The following is a 21,217-nucleotide window of genomic DNA, read 5'->3' on the forward strand; positions in this document are numbered from 1 at the left end:
CAGCCCAGCTCTAGCACAACCCATGAACCTCTGTGACTCCTGCTACAGGACCACACCACTAGATGGCAGCACTTGCCTCTCATCAGCCTCCCACACTCAGCACCCACCGGACATCTGCTAGGGTGGCTACGCCAGCTCTATAACAGAAGGATCCCCAGGAAAAGACTTATCTGCAGCAGCCCATCCATCAGTGGACAAATTTAAGAACATAAGAAAATCCATATTGGGTCACACCAATGCTCCCTCTAGCCCAGTGTCCTGTCTTCTGACAGGGGATGGTGCAGATGCTTCAGAATGAAAAAACAAAATGGGGCAATTATTGAGTCATTGACCCCTTTCATCTGCGTCCATCTTCTGGCAGTCAGAGGTTTAGAGACACCCAGAGCATGGGGTTGTGTCCCTGAGCATCTTGGCTAACAGCTATTGATGGACCTATTTTCCATGAACTTATCTAATTCTTTTTCATATAGTTATACTTTTGGCCTTCCACTGAGTGACTGTACATTGTGTGAAAAAATACTTTCTTTTGTTTGTTTTAAACCTGCTGCCTAGTAACTTCATTGGGTGACCCTTGGGTCATGTGAAGTAGTAAATAACACTTCCTTATTCACTATCTCCACACCAGTCATGATTCTATAAACTTCTGCCATATCCCCCCTTAACCATCTCTTTTCCAAGATGAGCAGCCCCAGTCTTCTTAATCTCTCTCCATATGAAAACTTTTCCATACCCCTAAACATTTTTGTTGCTGTCATAAATATAAAGGGAAGGGTAATCACCTTTCTGTGTACAATACTCTAAAATCCCTCCTGGCCAGAGGCACAAAATCCATTTACCAGTAAAGGGTTAAGAAGCTAAGGTAATCTAGCTGGCACCTGACCAAAAGGACCAATAAGGGGACAAGATACTTTCAAATCTGGGGAGGGGGAAAAGGCTTTGTCTGTCTGTTCTGTGTGCTTGTCAGAGACAGATCAAGAAGGCAAGCAATTCAAATCCATTAGAATTAGAAAGTAATAATAAGGAAATGCGTTAGCTTACTTTTATGTTGGCTTGTGATTTTCCTTGTCTAGAGGGAGGTTTATCCCTGGATTTGTAACTTTAAGGTTTTGCCTAGAGGGGAGATCCTCTATGTTCTTGAGTCTTTTGTTATTCTGTAAAGTACTTACCATCCCGATTTTAGAGAGGTAATTCTTTTACCTTTTCTTTAATTAAAATTCCTCTTTTAAGGACCTGATTGTTTTTTCATCGTTTTAAGATCCAAGGGTTTGAGTCTGTGTTCACCTGTACCAATTGGTTAGGATATTATTCTCAAGCTTCCCCAGGAAAGGGGGTGTAGGGGCTTGGGGGATTATTCTCAAGCCTGCCCAGGAAAAGGGGTGTAAGGATTTGGGGGGATATTTGGGGAAGGTAGGGCTCTAAGTGGCCCTCCCTAAATGTTTGTTTAAATCACATGGTGGTGGCCGCGTTACTTAATCCAAGGAATAGGGGAGTTTTTAATCTAAAATGGTAGAAATAATCTTAGGGGGTCTTTCATGCGGGTTCCCAGATCTGTACCCTAAAGTTCAGAGTGGGGAGGGAACCCTGACAGTTGCCATTCTCTGTACTTTTTCCAATTTATAGAATCATAGAACCATAGAAGATTAGAGTTAGAAGAGACTTCAGGAGGTCATCTAGTCCAACCCCCTGCTCAAAGGAGGACCAACAGAAACTAAATAATCCGAGCCAGAGCTTGGTCAAGACAGGTCTTAAAAATCTCTAAGGATGGATATTCCACGACTTCCCTAGGTAACCTATACCTTCTCTGTATTTTTCCAATACAAATATTTATATTTTTGAGATGCAGCAACCAGAACTGCACACAGTATTCCAGATATTTTCTTTTTTATTATCTATCCCTTCCTAATGGTTTCCAATATTCTATTAGCTTTTTGATTGCCACTGTATATTGACAGGACATTTTCAGAGAACTATCCACAATGACTCCATGATCACTTTCTTGAATGGTAACAGCTAATTTCGATCCCATCATTTTGTATGTATTGTTGGGGTTATGTGCATTACTTTGCATTTCTCAGCACTATAAAATCCCAAGAGGAGTCACTGCTGGCCCTAACTAAAGTGGAACACCCAAACAACAAAGGCACTGAGGGTTAGTTAGTGGACAGGTCTGGTCATGCACTTGGTCAGTAGAAGAGACACTGTTTCCCTTTGCACTGGCTTACAGAGCCTCCTGTTGTAAGGAACAGGGTTATGCCACAGATAGCCGGACATAACAGTGACGGGCTCGCAGAGTCAGTGGTATGTGAGGCACAGCTCAGGCGGTCTCTCCTTATGTTCAGTCATGAGACATGCACAAGCCAGATAAGAAAGGCCATGCAAATTCTCAATAGAAAGGGGTGTGAGCCAAGCCCAGTTCTGAATACCTACTTTCTCTATTGGACCCATACAACCCCCTTCCCCCAGGTCCAGCTACACCCAAACTTGGTGATGGAAATTTGGATGCAGGCTGGGAGGTCTATCTCCAGCGCTAGGAGCAGCTGTCATTGCTCATGGAGCAGTTGGGGGTCAGGATCAAACCGAGAGGCAGCCCAGCAAGTCTCTTCTTGTCCTGGCAATGATCTCCAGATCCTTCACTCTCTGAAAGCACTTCCTGATTCCCCCTCCCCCAATTGCTGCTAAGGTGCAGAAGGGGCCCAGAACTCCCTCGTCAAAGGCTGCTGTGCTTATGACAGGTCTCATCACTAAGGGGTGTTGGGAAGAGTTCAGGTTCTCCACCGAGTGCCCGAAATAATCCTTATGGGGCACACAGAGCTGAAACCTATTTAGAGCACATAGCTATGGCCCCAATCATTATAGCATCTTAGTGCCTCGCAATCTGGAACATATTTATCAGTGCATCACCCTGTGTGGAAGGGCCGTGATACTAACACCTCTGAGCAGATCCCAAGGCCAGAAGGCACCATTGTGATAACCTAGTCTGACCCCCTGCATCACACAGGCCAGAGACCTGCCCCACAATAATTCCTAGAGCAGAGCTGTTAGAAAAACATCCTGCCTTGATTTAACAACTGTCAGTGATGGAGAATCTACCATGGCCCTTGGTAAATTGTTCCCATGGGTCATTACCCTCATTGTTAAAAAAATTACACCTTAGTTCCTGTCTGAATGTGTCCAGCTTCAGCTTCTAACCATTGGATCCCATTATAACTTTCTCTGATAGATTGAAGGACCCATTGTTAAACTTTTGTTCCCCAGGCAGGTACTTACAAACTGTGACCAGGTCACCCTTAACCTTCTTCTCTTCGATAAAGTAAAGAGTCTATCACTCTGAGGCAGCTTTTTCTAATCCTTTAATCTTTCCCGTGGCTCTTTTCTGAACCCCTCTCCAGTGTATCAACATCCTTCTTGAACTGTAGACACCAGAACTGGACACAGGACCCCAGCAGTGCTCGCATCAGTGCCAAATACAGAGGTAAATTAACCTCTCTGCTCCTACTCTAGACTAGCTTTTTCAGCCGTAGCGTTGCACTGGGAGCTCATGTTCAGCTGATTATCCACTATGGCCCCCAAGTCTTTTTCAGTCACTGCTTCCCAGCATTGGGTCCCTCATCCAGTAAGGATAGCCAGCAACCCTTCTCCTAGATGTACACCTTTACATTGATGTGTATGAAAGCACATGTGGCTAAGGAACAGAAGGACTAAATGAGTTGCCCAAGGTCACAGAAGAAGTCTGTGGAAGAGCCTGGAACTGAAGCCAGTTCCTCTGAGTCCCAGGCCAGCACTTTAACTGCTTAAGCATCCTTCCTCTCTGGGGCTAGCGGCTGGGGAGCGCTCAGCTGGCAGCTCAGCATGCTGAGATTACCAGAAACTCAGGGAATTACACTCCCGTGACATCACTAAACAGGAACCCAAGAACAATTCCTTTTTAATACAATAACACTGAGTTATGCTCCTCATAAGTCATGTGCTCCAGCTCCCTAATCATTTTTGTTGCCCTTTGCTGGAATCTTTCCAAGTTTTTCCACATCCTTCTTGTAGTGTGGGGCCTAAAACTGGACACAGTACTGCAGATGAGGCTACCCATCCCTTACATAGCCCCCCATGTGCTGAGGAAATGGGATCAAGGGCACAGGGGTTTGCACACACACACACCCCCAGCGCACCTTACCCCACTTCCTCCTTCCGGCGCGCCTGTTTGGAAGTAGAGTCAGGGCAGGGGGGCTTGTCCTACTTTCCCCACCTAACGCTCCTGTCGGGGAATGGGGTCAAGGCATGTGGTCAGGAGGTGGGGGCTTATCCCGCTTCCCCAACCCAGGAATTCTGCTGGGGAGCATGTTTGAGATGCTGGGCTTGCCCCGCTCCCACTGCCCAGCACTATTCCAGCACCCTGACCCGCAACTTGGCAGGTGCATGTGGGAGGGGGTAATTGCCCACACCTGGACCTCACTGTCCTGCAGCAGTGCCAGGAGGGTGGAGCATATCAGCATGAGCCGGTTGGTCCAGGACCTGTGGCTAATCCACTACTGAGCCAAACCCGACCCCACGAGGCACACTCCCATCTGGGGTGAGAGACCAGGGATCGGACCAGCAGGAAAGGGACACAGCTGGACACTGAGCTGGAGTTTGGAGCTCGAGCTGGAGTTTGGAGCTCCAGCTGGTGGACTGGGGGGCTTTGCCCCAATTTAGGTGCCCCAGGATGCTAAGTGGTGGCCCTGGCCCACCCAGTCCCACCTATGACAACACCCCTGCTCCAACCCAGCCTAGTTTCCCTGTGTCTCTGAGAGCATCTTCCCATCTGTTTGCCCCTTTCTTGTGGAAGCAGCCTTTGCTGAAAACTGCATAGGCTTGGACCCAGGCAGTCACCGTAGTGCTCAGCCGTGTCCGTGTTACAAGGCCAAAGTGTGAAGCTGACCTTTGCCCTCAGACTACTTTCTGCCAGCCAGACCATCAAAGATGGGGCTCCTGTGTCTGTTGTTCCATTGTTTGTAATGGCTTCCAAACACCGGTCTGGTGATTGTGCTGCAACTCCCAGCATCCCCGTGACACTCCCACACTCCCCTCTGAAATCCTCCTCCTTATTCCTTGTTCCTCCCCTACTGGAACAATCTAAGGGAAATTTCCATGTAGGGAGTCTTGTGGAATCTCCCTTCACTTCCCTGTCCTGCACCCTAAGTTTGTAATGTAGGACAGGGGGCTGCCGGGGAGAAAACAGGTCCTATATTATTATTATATTTTAATTTATTTCAGCAAGATCACACCTGTGACAGCATCATCGTTACCTTTCAGCTGCCCTCAAGGTAGCCATGTAACTAATCAGAACCATTCGAAAAGTGATGACAAGCCCGGATTCTAGGAATAGAGCCTGCAACAGGGCTGGCGCTGCATTCCAATTATGTAGCATCACCCCACGTCCCCTGTGACTTGGCCTCCTGCAGTTTGCTTTTGGAGTGATGGGGGTTAAAGCTGGTGCACAGGAAGCCAAGCAGTTGAGGTTCCCTGATGGCAAAGTGGCCCCAAGGGAATGTGCAGGCATGCTGCATAAAGACAGTTGCCTCCCAGTCTGAACTGATACTGCCTGCTGCCCGTGCAGCCTCTCCGATGGCTCCTTGTCCTTTAGGTTGAAGACCTCTGGTGTCAGCGGCTCCCCTTCTAGCAGGAATTGGGTAGGTTGGCAGGTTTCACTATCTTTAAAATGCAAAGTGAAGGGGAAAGGCTGTGAGCTGTTTCCAGTTGCAGATGTTCAGTGCAGCGGCAGAGCACTCAGCTGGGCTGTCGGGGTGACTCAGTTGTGGGGCTGGAGGGCAGGCAGCGCTAGGTAGCTTGGGAACCCCTCCCCTATATATGCCCATGCTCCACAGTGGGTTGTTCAAGCTACACAGAAATCTGACATTCAAAGCGAGTATGGAGTGTTAAAACCCTGATGTCCCGAGTCAGGATTTCTCAAGGGCTCCCATATCTAGAGGTGTCGTGTTCTCTGGGCCCGATCCTGCCAGGGGCTGAGCAAGAAGAGACCCCACGGAAACTCAGTGACAAGTTCCGAAATCGCCTCAGGTTCATTTAGTCCTGGAAATTTTATCAGCAAATGTATTTTCAAAGTTTTTATTCTCTGGCTCGATTGTGAAGGCAGGAATTCAGAGCTGCGTTGTTTTGCGGTAACTGGTCTGATAGGGCATATTTCTGTTTCCTGATTAGCTGAGGGCACCAGCCCTTCTGCCCTGTAGATAACCTTCACAGTTACAGAGCTACCAGCATCTCTTCACTCTCTCTGGTGCCAGATTTCTGGCCTTGTAGCCTTCCCTCTCACGGGGTCAAATCCCTCCATTCTCCCACCCTCAGACTGGGCTCTGAGCTACAGCACACTGTGAGCCAACTGTGCTTACCGAGCAGGTCCGAATGGGCTCAGTCCCTGTGGTTGACATGTGTGTACTAAGGTACAGATGTGTAAACATTTTGCCAAAACTTTTCATTATATCGAAAGCCAGAAGCAGAGTTGTTAGAATCTCTACAGGAAGGAGTAGGGGTAATTTTTGCTGCTTAATGGCTTTGGATTTAGAAAGTGTTTCAGAAGTGCTCCAAATACTGTTTGCAATGGGTGTGTGTAACTAACTCTTTCTTCAGTGAACAGTTGTATGATACTGTCTCCTGGTAACTGACCAGAAGCTGTTTCTAACACTAATATTCAGAGTCATGCACTCAATAAATCTACAAGACTTTCCAAAAAGTCAGGAGTAGGGTGACCAGGTGTCCTGATTTTATAGGGACAGTCCCAATATTTGGGGCTTTTTCTTTAGAGGTGCCAATTACCCCGCACCCCCTGTCCTGATTTTTCACACAAACTGTCTGTTCACCCTATTCATGAGAAACCATAAAAGCTTGTCTGTGTTTCAGCAAAGAGTTTAGCTGAGGTGCAGGAAAGGGGAGTGGTATAGTGGTTGTATACAATTGACTCCTGTCACCAATTACATGAGCACGGCTGAAGTAACTTGTACACTCAAGTGGATATTAGTGCAATACGAGTGTTGGAAGTATTGACCCATTTGTGATGCCAACTCCTCCCCTGCCCAGCTGAAATAACTGTCTATGTTAGCTTTTAATTTTACAAATATTTACAGACCGTTTCATGGGGAGAGGATGCAGGTCCTGTGAGGAGGTAGAGGAGCCAGTTCGATGATCGAAGACTCTGGATTCCATCATCTGACCCAGTATGGCCACTCTTAGGTTTTTGTGCTCTAAGGTCACAATGCTAAAATTATCCAGTGCTCAAGTAGGCTGCGGAACTCACAGCCACAAGATATCAATAGAGCCAAGAGCTTAGCAGGATTCAAAGAGGAACTGGGTAACCAGAAAATCCAATTACAGTCAGGAGGATAGTTTTAGAAAAAGTTTTCAAGGGGCTCTAAACCTTCCGGATTTACACCACAAAATACATCTAGCTAGTGGGTGTCAAAATTCCCTGGGAGCAGGTCATCTCATAGCTGTTTACTGCAGGGTTTCTTCCACCTTCCTCTGCAGCATCTGGACATGGCCATCGGTTACTAGCATAGATGGACTACCAGTCTGATCCAGTCTGACAGTGACTATCTTCTGTGATACAGCATGGCCAGAAGGCAGCAGGAGAGCGATAGAGGGGAGATATGTAAGCCCCAGGATGATGACAGCCTTATTCCCTGTAGAGGGAAGAGATGTTGCTATATATTAATTAGAGCACCTGATGCCAATTAGGGCACCTGAAGCCAGTCACCTGATAACCCCCCCCCCCGCTTCAATCAGACAGAATAAAAGGAGTTGAAGCAGAGTGGTTTGGTGTTGGAGCAGAGAGCAGTTTGGAGGAGAGCAGTTTGGAGAAGTGCTGTGGCGGGCGAGAAGACCAAGACCCTAGGGAAAGGAAAACCCGGCTTATGCAGAGCAGAGGGACTCCACAGAGACAAGGGATTGGGAGACACTTGGCCCAAGCAGAGAGAGGGCAGGAAGCCCCCGCAAGCTGAAGGGCCAGAGAGGGAAGTGGTCCAGGGGAAAGAATTGCTAGTTCAAGTGGTTTGCCGCTATCCCTAGGGCCCCTGGGCTGGGACCCGGAGTAGAGGGCGGGCCCGGATCCCTCCCTCTCCACTCCCCTTCTCTGGGACACTAGTAGGACAGTTGATACCCCAGATCAGGGGTGAGAAACGGCACCCTGAAACCCCCCCATAAGAGGAGAAAGCACGGGACCCATCATAATAGTGCCGGCAATTTGCCACACTTCCTATCAGTGATGTACATCCAACACTAAGTTTTTGCTTATCTACCTTGAGCTCTGGGAGTCTGTAGATTTGCAATGAGAGCAGAGTGATTTCTCGTTAAATATAATCTAATCACATCTTATTATTTTTTTTACGTAGGTAATTTCAGAACTCTTCAGACTTGCCCAGTAAATTATGTCAGCTGTCAATGACACCAAATTCAAATCTGTAGTGTTCCTTCTCACTGGGATACCATGTCAGGAGGACATCTATCTCTGGATCTCTATCCCCTTCTGCATAGTGTATGTTATTTCGATAGTAGGAAATTCAGTGATTCTGTTCATTGTAAAAACAGATCGAAGCCTGCATGAGCCCATGTACATTTTCCTTTCCATGTTGGCTGTCACAGACCTTGGCATATCGATATCCACCATGCCGACGATAATGGGCATATACTTGTTTAACTCTAGAGAGATCAGCCTCAATGCCTGTTTAGCCCAGCTGTTCTTCATCCATTTCCTGCAATGCATTGAAACCACCATGCTCTTGTTGATGGCCTTTGACCGCTTCATCGCAATCCGACACCCACTGAGATATGCTTCCATCTTGACCCTGCCGAGAATAGCCAAGATGGGACTGATGATTTTGCTAAGAGCGATGGTCATAATACTTCCACTTCCTTTTCTCCTGAAACGGTTCCAATACTGTCGAGCCAATGTCCTCTCCCTTTCCTATTGCCTGTTCCGGGAGGTCACGAACATGGCTTGTTCGGATATCACAGTCAACATCATCTATGGATTGTTTTCTAAACTCTTAATAATGGGGTTGGATTCGCTGCTTATCTTCCTTTCTTATGTGATGATCCTCAAAACACTGCTGAGCATCGCATCCCATAAGGAGTGCCTGAGGGCCCTGAACACCTGCGTCTCCCACCTCTGCGCCCTCCTGCTCTTCTACACACCAGATATCAGCTTGACTGTGATACACACCTTTAGGAAGAACTCTTATCCCTTACTTCAGATTCTGCTGGGCTACATCTCCCTGCTTCTCCCCCCGCTGATGAACCCAATTGTGTACAGCGTGAAAAGCAAACACCTTCGTGCAAGGATAATCAGGGTGTTCATCAAGTGAAGGGTCAGTTCATCAAATGGCTCCAGCACTGGTGACACTGGAGATGAAAATCAGGGGCCACCTATTCCATTCTGGACCCTTACATCCGAGATGACATGTGCTGCTTATCTCTAAGCTGTAGAGAGATATTCAGGCGGGATTGTACGGGGAGATTCTGGCAAACCAGTAAAATGCCTGAAACCACTATGGCGTATTGCTAAATATTGCTTGACCATTGAAACTGTTTACTTAACAAGTTTTCTTTAAGAGACATGCCATTTTATTACTAATGTATAAATAAGGGGGGAAAGTTTAGTTTGGACTCGTTTGGACTCTCCCTCTGGATATATCTTGCGGTCCACACTAGCAGACGGAACATTTGGCCACCAGAAGGCTGCCACTGTGTCACTTGAGAGCCACACTCAGCTTTGGTAATGATCAAGGGTTGGGGGGTGTTTTACTAACCTGTTCCAGATGTGTATAAGTGCTTGAGACTAAGTAAAGTTTAGCTACAAGTGAAAGCACTCTTGTGTTGTCCTGTTTGTGCCAGCCATCTATCGGTCGGACAGCCGTGTCTCCCCTCATTTATTTCCTGACACCATCTTGCACAGAGTAAAAGTTACCAAGAGCTTTGAGTTGAAAGAACCCCAGGTAACAGGATCTAAGGCCTGGAATAATGGGAGAGTGGCTGGTGAGGGAGGACTGTGTACTGTTTGAAGGAGACCAAGGAGACAGTATTACATATAAAATGACTTTGTTCGTCGATAGCCAGGGGACCGGTGGGATGTTGTCCCATAAAGAGCCATATTTTTGGCTGCTCTGACCCCAGAATTCCTGTTGATACTGTCAATATGGAGAAGGGATGTGCATGTTGTTTCCCATTACACCTGGCCTGTGACTGTCCCAGCTCGTGTTAAAGATTTAGGGACCATGAAAAAAGCTGCAGAGCTGTTGTGCAGTCACAGTCCTGACCCTTCCTGAGTGCTCTGGGTTCTGCGTGATCCATGGGGGCTGCACCAGATGTGGAGAGGGGCTATTCAAGTGGCATGGACACCCACCCTTCCCCTACACCCTCAGACAGGTGCTTGTGACTGAGTCATCTCAGAAACATGATTAATGCAAGAGGCTCAAGAGAAGCCATTTAGGCACCTCCCCTGCCACCTCTGTTGATAGCTCTGCACACCGCACACCTGCTGGGCTCACTCCCCTCTGAGGCACAACAGAGCTGTGTGTGTGAGTGAGGGTCTGACACACAGGAGTCCTGGCAAGAGACTCAGGCCTAGATCCTCTCTCTGTTCACTCCATTTGTCCTGCCCCAGCAATCCAAATGGGTGAAATTGGTCCTCAGGTCCCCCACAGAGGCACAGCTAGCTCCAATCCCAGCCCAGCCCATTCAGTGTAGGGTAACCACCTTTTCAAGAGGGAAAAATTGGGACAGATGTAGGAGTCCTGACCACACTGTGACAACACACCTGCCCCTCTTCTTCCCCCTGGAGGCCCCACCCCCTGCTCCTCCTCTTCCCCCAAGATGACATCCCCTGTTCCTCCTCATTACCCGGGGCTCCACCCCCGTCCAGGCCAGAAGCCAGAGCTGGACCATGGAAAGAGCTAAAAAGAGAGTCAGAGCCACTGTGAGGAGCCCCAGATCCTCCACCTGCCCTGGGCAGGGCCTGGAGGCCCAAGAGAATGCCCCAGCCTATGTCCCTGCCCCTCAGGACACAACCCCATAGAAGATGGAGGGTCTGGGTATCCTCATAGCAGTCTGGGCTCCCGGGATAGCTGTAACCATGCTTTTGTGGGTCACAATTGCAAATATCAAATTCAGGACAAACTGCTGAGAAATATGGCAGACCCCCAAACTGGTGATTATTCTCCCATGAGATATACCAAACCAGCAAAAAAAACCCATTAACTTCTGTTTCACCCCACTGGCTAACAAGAAGTCATAAAAGCTGTTTCCTTAGATATTCCAGTCCTTATATCCCCATTAAAAACAGCAGATTTAAATCTGAGTGATTCTTTAAAACCAGTTTAATGTAATAACAGGTGCTTCTCATCCCAAAGGACCAGCCGCATACCCTGTCAATATGTAACTCAGATCTTACCCAAAAATTATGCTGATGCCAATCCTTCGGTATCTAAAATCTAAAGATTTATTTATAAGAAAGAACGAAACAAAGAACGAAAGAACGAAAGAGCGAAAGGTGAGAGTTAAAATTGGTTAAAGGATTCAAATATGTACAATAAATGCAAAGTTCTCATTTCAGGCTTGGAGCAGTGATGGAATAAGTTGCTGGCTTGATAAGTCTCTGGTTGCTTCCAAATCATTGGAAGGACCTCAGTTCATTGGTTAGCATGCTCCCCTTAGTATCAGTTCATAGTCCAGAGGCTTGAGCAGGAAAGAGGCAAACTGGAGGTGTTTCCTTTTATATTCTTTTATAGCTTCTGACATGTGAACGGAAACCCATTGTTTCAAAGAAAGCCCTCAGCACAGCTAGTGGAAAATTACAGGTGAAAAGATGGCGTTTGGAATCACATGAGCAAGTCACATGTCCATGCATAATTTTGCTTAGTCACCGCAGGAAATTATTATCTATACCCTGACAGTATGTTTCCAGGACAGTCCATTCAGTGTAGATGGCATCTCCCATGATCCATTGTCAGTTAAGTGTTTCTTGATGAGCCCTTAATTTGAATAGTCTCGCCAAGATTTGCAGGTTAATTACCCCAGGAGCAAAAGCTTTCTAAAGCAAAAGCTGTTAGGCAGTTAAAGTTACCCCTGCTCCTTCCTGTAGAGATTCTAACAACTCTGCTTCTGGTTTTCAATCTCTCTCCTCATATGGAAGGCGTTTCATACCCTTCGTCATTTCTGTTGCCCTTTTCTGAATCTTTTCCAATTCCAATATATCCTTTTTGAGATGGGGCAACCAGAACTGCATTCTGTATTCCATGTGTGGGTGTACCATGGATTTATACAGCGGCAATGTGATATTTTCTGTCTTATTATTGTAACCCTTCTGCCTATCAGAGTTGGCAACAACAAGGGCCATGTTTAGTATCTAGGGGTTCTGTTTCAATAACACAATGCAAAACCGGCTTGAGCCCCCACTCAGTGACCTAGGACAATTACATACCACCCCCCAGGGCGCCTCTAAGAGACAATACTTCCCCTCTCACAAGCACAGAGTCTGAGTGTAGCAAAAGCCTTTTAATAAAGGAGGGAAACAATGCGGTATTATGTTGCGAAAACACCACAAACAGGATTAATAACACAAACCATGAGCAAAAGACCCACCCTCAAGTACGTTTGACAGTGTCCTTTTCCCCTCAGGGTCTTAAGTCCAGCAACCCAACAGTCACCCCACCCACAGCTTTATATCCTTGGTCAGTGCAGCCCCCAGAGTTCAGAAGTTCATCTGCAGAATTTACCTCTCAGCCTGGGTGGAAGTGGGGGGAGGTTTGGGGACATCTTATATGTGCCGCTGCTCGGGTCAACAGCCAATTGCCACACCTCTCCATGGGGTTCTGCTGTAGTCTTCACCGCCAGCTGCACTCTCCACCAGCCACCCTGCTAGTTGCTCACCAACTTGTGTTCAGGCCCCACCCTCACTTAACACAGCTCTTTAGTGATTACAGCTGTTAGTTGGGGGGAAGGGAGGGAGAAGAACACCTCAGTGCTGGCACACTCAGAACCACTAGTCCAAAGTAGATCTAATGCTTAGACCTAGGAATCAGTGACTTCAGCTCTGCAGCACCTAATAAGACTCCAAACTGAGTCAAAATTAGCTCTATTATTACACCGTGGAGAGAGAGAGAGAAGGGGTCAATATGCTGTTTGAGGCCCTCAGAACGGGCCCACACTACCAGATACACATACCTGTCCCCCACCTCTCTCAGTTCACTGGGCTTAGGAACCCATGTCCCTTGCCTAGCAAGTTCAACTTAGTTGAGGGCGAGTCCCTCCATCATAAAATGCCAAGTACAGTTCCACTGTCCTTGATTCACATAACCAGGATAACAACAGTTTATTACTCCTGCCCCAATAACAAAGAGACCAGGGATCCCACAGCAGCCAAAGTGACCATTTGAGCAGGCAGTCCCTCATGCTAGGCAGGGTGGGTGTGCCCATGCAAACGAGATCAGCCCCTGAAGTCCTTTTACAAAGCTCCATACCAGATGTCAGGGTAGAGCTCATTCTGACTCTGCTTACATCATCTATCCCTTTCTTAATTATTCCCAGCATTCTGTTCACTTTTTTGACTGCCGCTGCACATTAAGTGGATGTTTTCAGAGAACTATCCACAATGACTCCAAGATCTCTTTCTTGAATGGTAACAGCTAATTTAGACCCCATCATTTTATATGTATAGTTGGGATTATGATTTCCAATGTGCATTGCTTTGCATTTATCAACATTAAATTTCCTCTGCCATTTTCTTGCCCAGTCACCAAGTTTTGTGAGATCCTTTTGTAGCTCTTCGCAGTCTGCCTGGGTCTTAACTAACTTTAGTAATTTCGTATCATCTGCAAATTTTGTGACCTCACTGTTTCCCCCTTTTCCCTGATCATTTATGAATATGTTGAATAGGACTGGTCCCAGAAGAGACCCGTGGGAGACACCACTATTTACCTCTCTCCACTCTGAAAACTGACCATTTATACCTACGCTTTGTTTCCTTTCTTTTAACCAGTTACCAATCCATGACAGCAGCATACAGATAGCACAACCATAACCAGCAAATCATAAACTTTTCATTGACATCTTACATGCCACAATTTGTACAAGATTTGTTGCAAATATATAACAGTGGTTGAAAAAGTGATCTATATGATCATATTTTGATCAGAGAACATCACAGTAGCTCTTACCACGGCCCAGCTCTGGCGTGGCCAGGAGATGGAGCCACAAAAAAAGTGGAGCAGCAGGGGCAGGGCCTAGTGGTAAGAGATTGGTGGGGGGCGAGGCTCAAGGGAAAAGGGGTTGAAGCATGTCTGAAGCAATGCAGACACAAGAAACAAGAGTGATAGGGTGTTCATGAGTAAAGGGGGAGGGAGAAGTTGAAGGGTAGGATACCTTGTGTCTTGGAGAAGGCTGAATAAATGTGACCCCACAAAGGGAGCACTTCTTTTAAATATTCCAGGAGGAGAGTAAGGCATTGCAAGGACCTTAGCAGGAAGGGCAGGGTGCCTGCAGGGCCACCTGAAGACCCCAGGGGGCACTCTGGGGTGGCACTGATCCACAGGGACATAGCCAGAGTGTGTGGTGCTCTTGGAAGCTATTAAAATCAGGTGGTGGTCAACCCATCCCCCAGGCTGCTCTAAAATCCACGGAGGCTAGGAGAGAACAAGACAGCAAATCAAACATCTGAAACTGGCTCCTTGCCATCCCTGCTCTCTACAGCATGGCAGGGAGGAGGAGCTCTGCAGGTGCAGCAAAGAATTTAGCTGGGCCTGTCAATGATCAGATGGCTGGAAGGCTGGTCCTGTAGTCTGGGCACTGCTCTGCGACACAAGACAGTTGGGTTTAATTCCCTGCATAGGCAAACCATTGGCTGTCTCTGGTGGATAATATCCCGGCCCTGCCTCTCAGTGATGGAGGGAGTATAAATACATTAAAGGTGCTCAAATAGTCTGAGACAATAAGATCAGGGCTGTGTCAGACTTCCACACAGCAACGCCCCTGACATTTGTTTTTAAAAGGCCTCTAACCACAGCCTCCTGTGACAAGTGGCTTCTGGGATCCCTGTGATTACAGCACCTTATTTGTGGCAGAAATGAGGGAGCTCAGGGGTGACAGTAAGAGGTAGGGAGTGGATTTCTGAGGGAAGATTTGGAATGTCATGGGGTCTAAAATCATGCCTCACCAATCTATTAGAATTCTTTGAGGGGCTCAAAAAGCATCTGGACAAGGGAGATCCATTGCATATAATGTATTTAGATTTTCAAAGCCTTTGACAGGGTCCCTCACCAAAGGCTTTTAAGCAAAGCAATCTGTCATAGGATAAGAGGGAAGTTCCTCTCATGGATTGGTAACTGGTTAAAGATAGGAAACAATGGTTATGAATAAATGGTCAACTTTCAGAATGGAGAGAGGTAAATAGTGATATCCCCAAGGGGTCTATACTGAGACCAGTTCTATTCAACATATCCATAAATGATCTAGAGAAAGGGGTAAACAATGAGGTGGCAAAACTTCCAGATGACAGAAAATTACTCAAGATAGTTAACTCCCAGGCAGACTGCAAAGAGCTACTAAAAGATCTCTGATAACTGGGTGACTGAGCAACAAAATGGCAGATGAAAAACAGGGTTGATAAATGCAAAGTAATGCAAACTGGAAAACATAATCCCAACTATAGATATAAAATGATGGGGTTTCAATTGGCTGTTACCACTGAAGAAATAGATCTTTGTGTCATTGTGGGTAGTTCTCTGAAAATATGCACTCAATGTACAGCGGCAGTGAAAAAAGTGAACAGAATGTTGGGAATCATTGGGAAACGGATAGATAGTAAGACATAAAATATATTTTCTCTATATGAATCCATGGCACGCCCACATGTTAAATACTGCATGCAGATGTGGTCACCTCATCTCAAAAAAAGATATATTGGAATTGAAAAGGTTCAGAAAAGGTCAACAAAATTATTAGAGTTATGGAATTTCTTCTGTATGAGGAGACATTAACAAGGTGGACGTTTCAGCTTGGAAAAGAGACGACTAAGGCGGGATATGGTGGAGGTATTTAAAATCATGACTGGTGTGTAGAAAGTAAAAAGGAGGTGTTATTTATAGTGGTCAACAAATGAAATTAATAGCCAGGAGGTTTAAAAGAAACAAAAGGAAGTTTTTTCCCCCCCACACAATGCACAGTTAACCTGTGGAACTCCTTACCAGAGGACGGACTGGCTAAGCAGCAGTTCTGCAGAAAAGGACCTGGGGATTACAGTGGACGAGAAGCTGGATATGAGTCAGCAGTGTGCCCTTGTTGCCAAGAAAGGCAATGGCATATTGGGCTGTATTATTAGGAGCATTGCCAGCAGAAAGAGGGAAGTGATTATTCCCCTCTGTTCAGCACTTGTGAGGCCAGACTTTGAGTACTGCATCCAGTTTTAGCCCCCCCTCCCCCACTACAGAAGGGATGTGGACAAATTGGAGAGAGTCTAGTGCAGGGCAACAAAAATGATTAGGGGGCTGGGGCACATGACTTATGAGGAGAGAGTAGTATAACCTTAATAGCTTTCATCACCATGCATTTTTGACACGTTTCCACGCCCCGTTTGGGGCTTTTGTCCCGCCATCCCACCCGTTTCCATTGGCACCGAAGTTTGGAGCCATTGGCCATTTTGAATTGTGTGTGTACGTGTGTGTTTGAATGGGGGAAGTGTTGTGTGTGTGTTTGTGCTTGGATACATTGAGAGAAAAAGGTTGAAAGACTAGAGTGAGAGTAGTTTTAAAGCTGAAAAAGAAAGTTGGGGTAAGGTTTAGAGAAAAAAGGAAGAGAAAGGTTATTGAGTTAGGTTGAGTAAGGAGAGCTGTGAAAGAAAAAGGTTAAAGACTAGAGTGAGAGAAGTTTAAAGTTTGGGTAAGGTTTATTGAAAAAATCTTAAACGAACTAAATTGTACTATAGAATCTCTATGGACAGTAATTCCATGCTTGAAAAAATAAGAATATAGCAGTAGGGCTATATTACAGACCACCGGACCAAGATGGTGTTAGTGACTCTGAAATGGTCAGGGAGATTAGAGAGGCTATTAAAATAAAAAACTCAATAATAATAATGGGGGATTTCAACTATCCCCATATTGACTGGCTACATAGCACCTCAGGAAGGGATGCTGAGATAAAGATTCTTGACACCTTAAAAGATTGTTTCTTGGAGCAGCTAGTTCTGGAACCCACAGGATGAGAGGCAATTCTTGATTTTGTCCTAAGTGGAGCTCAGGATCAGGTCCAACAGATGAATATAGCTTTACCGCTTGGTAATAGTGACCATAATATAATTAAATTTAACATCCCTGTGGCAGGGAAAACTCCACAGCGGCCGAACACTGTAGCATTTAATTTTAGAAAGGGGAACTACACAAACATGAGGAGGTTAGTGAAACAGAAATTAAAAGGTACAGTACCAAAAGTAAAATCCCTGCAAGCTGCGTGGAAACTTTTTAAAGACAGTATAATAGAGGCTCAACTTAAATGTATACCCCAATTTAAAAAGCATAGAAGGAGAACCAAAAAAGAGCCACAGTGGTTAAACAACAAAGTAAAAGAAGCAGTGAGAGGCAAAAAGGCATCCTTTAAAGAGTGGAGGATAAATCCTAATGAGTAAAAGGGAAAAGAACATAAACTCTGGCAAATGAAGTGTAAAAATATAATTTAAAAGACCAAAAAGAATTTGAAGAACAGCTAGCCAAAGACTCCAAAAGTAATAGCAAAAAAAAAATTAAATACATCAGAAGCAGAAAGTCTGCTAAACAACTGGATGAGTGAGATGCTAAAGGAGCACTCAAAGACAATAAGGCCATTGCAGAGAAACTAAATGAATTCTTTGCATAGGTCTTCACTGTTGAGGATGTCAGGGAGATTCCCAAACCTGAGCCATTCTTTTTGGGTGACCGATCTGAGGAACTGTCCCAAATTGAGGTGTCATTAGAGGAGGTTTTGGAACAAACTGGTAAACTAAACAGTAATAAGTCTCCAGGACCTGATGGTATTCACCCAAGAGTTCTGAAGGAACTCAAATGTGAAATTGCAGTACTACTAACTGTCGTGTGTAACCTCTCATTTAAATCAGCTTCTGTACCAAATGACTGGAGGATAGCTAATGTAATGCCATTTTTTTTAAAAAAGGGCTCCAGAGGTGAACCTGGCAACTACAGGTCAGTAAGCCTCTCTTTAGTACCGGGCAAATTGGTTGAAACTATCGTAAAGAACACAATTGTCAAACACATGGATGAACATAATTTGTAGGGAAATAGTCAACATGGTTTTTGTAAAGGGAAATCATGCCTCACCAGCCTACTAGAATCTGAAAAAGAGGTAAACAGTGAGGTGGCAAAATTTGCAGATAATACAAAACTACTCAAGATAGTTAAGTCCCAGGCAGACTGCGAAGAGCTACAAAAGGATCTCACAAAACTGGATGACGGGGCAACAAAATGGCAGACGCAAAGTAATGCACATTGGAAAACATAATCCTAACTATACATATACAATGATGGGGTATAAATTAGCTGTTACCACTCAAGAAAGAGATCTTGGAGTCATTGTGAATAGTGCTCTGAAATCATCCACTGAATGTCCAGTGGCAGTCAAAAAAGCGAACAGAATGTTGGGAATCATCAGTAAAGGGATAGATAATAAGACAGAAAATATCATATTGCCTCTATATAAATCAATGGTACGCCCACACCTTGAATACTCTGTGCAGATGTGGTCGCCCCATCTCAAAAAAGATATACTGGAATTGGGAAAGGTACAGAAAAGGGCAACACAAATGATTAGGGGTTTGGAACGGGTCCCATATGAGGACAGATTAAAGAGGCTAGGACTTTTCAGCTTGGAAAACAGGCGACTAAGGGGGGATATGATAGAAGTGTATAAAATCATAAGTGGTATAGAGAAAGTAAATAAGGAAATGTTATTTACTCCTCATATTACAAGAACAAGAGGCCACCAAATGAAATTAATAGGTAGCATGTTTAAAACAAACACAAGAAAGTATTTTTTCACGCAACACAATGTCAACATCTGGAGCTCCTTGCCAGAGGGTGTTGTGAAGGCCAATAGTATAACGGGGTTCAAAAGGGAGCTAGATAGATTCATGGAAGATAGGTCCATCTATGGCTATTAACCAGGATGGGCAGGGATGGTGTCCCTAGCCTCTGTTTGCCAGAAGCTGGGATTTTGTGACAGGGCATGGATCACTTGATGATAACCTGTCTGTTTATTCCCTTTGGGGCACCTGCCATTGGTCACTGTCAGAGGACAGGATACTGGGCTTGATGGTCTGATCCAGTATGGCACTTCTTATGTTCTTAAGTAAGCTGGGAATGAGCAAAAGGGGATGGATCACTTGACGATTACCTCTTCTGTTTATTCCCTCTAGGGCACCTGGCATTGGCCACTGTCGGAAGACAGCATGCTGGGCTAGACTGACCTTTAGTCTGACCCAGTATGGCCGTTCTTATGTTCTCATGTAATATGGTTTTAAAATACCAGGCAGCTGTCACACTTGTACACTCACCTATCTAATGTATCATTACAATCTGAATGAGACAGGCTTTGCTCTGGAGTTACAGGAACAGAATCGGCCCAAGTTACATTCATTTGGGAAGAATGTGGCATCCAGCCTAGTTTCCCTGTGTCTCTGAGAACACCTTCCCCTTTGTTTGCCCCTTTTGTTGAGGAACCAGCCTTTGCTGAAACCTCCAGAAGCCTGGGCCCACTCACCATAGTGTTCCGCCATCTCCATGTTACAGGGCCAAAGTGTGAAACTGACCTTTGCCCTGGAACTGCTTTCTTCCTGCCACTCTAAGACGAGGTCCACTTGGCTGTTTTTTCCAATTTTTGGCAGTTACACCCCATAACACTCCAACCCTCACCTCAGAAATCCACTACCTACCCCCCACTGTCACCCCCGAGCTCCTGAACATGTGCCAAAGACACCAAGAGGCTGAACTCATGGGGCTTCCCAGAAACCAGCTGTCACAGGAGCCTGTGGTAAAAAGCCTTTTATAGACCAATGTCCAAAGTGTTCCTCTATGGAACTCTGACACAGCCCTGATCTTAGGGTTTCAGATTATCTGAGTACCTGGAAAGTATTTACTCTCCTGCCACCACTGTGCGGCAGGGCAGGGCTATTATCCACCTGTGCAGAGGCTCAGAGAGAGCCAATGGCTTTCCCATGGTCACACATGGCACAAGAATCAAACCCAGCTATTTTGAGTCACAGAGCAGTACCCAGACCACAGGACCAGCCTTCCAGCCATCTGAGCAGTGACAGGCCCGGCTGGATTCTCTGCTGTGCCAGCAGCACTGCAGAGAGCAGAGATGGCAATGAGCTAGTTACAGAGGAGTTCTTCCCCTGCCTCAATGGGGTTTAGAGCCGCCTGGGGGCTGAGCTGATCTCCACTCAGTGATAACAGCTCCCAAGGGCACAGCACACTCTGTCCAAGTCCCTGTGAGTAGGGGGTAATCTACAATGCTCTGTTGTGGCCTGAGGTAGCCCTGCAGTCACCCTGCCCTGTCTGGCCAGGAGAGAGTCGGGCCGTGGTAACAGCTACCCCACGAGCTCAGGCCGCTGTGGGGAGCCCCGGACTCTCCACCCTCCCTGGGGGGGAAGGAACAGAGGCTGGGGGCTTCTCTCAGGGCCCCTGTCATCTATCCAGCACTCTATCACTGTGGCCCTGGCTCCTTGGGCAGCTCTTACCACAGTCTAGCTCTGGCCATTCGCCTGGAGAGGGGGAAGAGCTTTGGGTAAAGAATAGGAGCAGGGGTTGGTGTGTTGGGGGAAGAGATGTGGCAGAGGGTGGGGTCTCAGGGGAAGAGGAGCAGAGGGTGAGGTCTGAGGGAAAGAGGAGGAGCAGAGGGTGGGGCATCAAGGGGGAAGAAGGAGGCAGGGGTTAGGTCACCGTGGGGAGGGGACTCCTGCCTGTGTTCTGCTTTTGCACTTTGAATGCAAATGGGCTGGGCTGGGATAGGAGCTAGCTGTGCCTCTGTGTGGGAGCTGAGGGCCATTTCCACTAATTTCCAAGCAGATGGAGCAGCAAAACAGAGGGGAGTAGGAGGAAATCTGGTCCTGAGTCTCTTGCCGGGACTCCTGTGTGTCAGACCCTCACTCGCACACGCAGCTCTGCTCTGCCTTGGTGGGGAGAAGGCTGAGCAGGTG

At 46.4% G+C, this 21,217-nt stretch overlaps 1 protein-coding gene across 1 annotated transcript; it reads left to right on the forward strand.

The window, feature by feature from the left end:
* The first annotated feature begins 8,411 nt into the window (after window positions 1–8,411).
* Window positions 8,412–9,347, forward strand: LOC112119529 (olfactory receptor 51G2-like). The gene has a single exon (XM_024218202.2). It carries the CDS (start codon window positions 8,412–8,414, stop codon window positions 9,345–9,347), a length of 936 nt encoding a protein of 311 aa, XP_024073970.2.
* Window positions 9,348–21,217: the final 11,870 nt, after the last annotated feature.

This window comes from Terrapene carolina, unplaced genomic scaffold (genome assembly GCF_002925995.2).
Source record: "Terrapene carolina triunguis isolate 2854851 unplaced genomic scaffold, T_m_triunguis-2.0 Scaffold511, whole genome shotgun sequence".
NCBI lineage: Eukaryota > Metazoa > Chordata > Testudines > Emydidae > Terrapene > Terrapene triunguis.

Excerpts from the sequence above, each read along its gene's own strand:
- LOC112119529 (XM_024218202.2), top strand. The coding sequence starts at position 8,412 with ATGTCAGCTGTCAATGACACCAAATTCAAATCTGTAGTGTTCCTTCTC.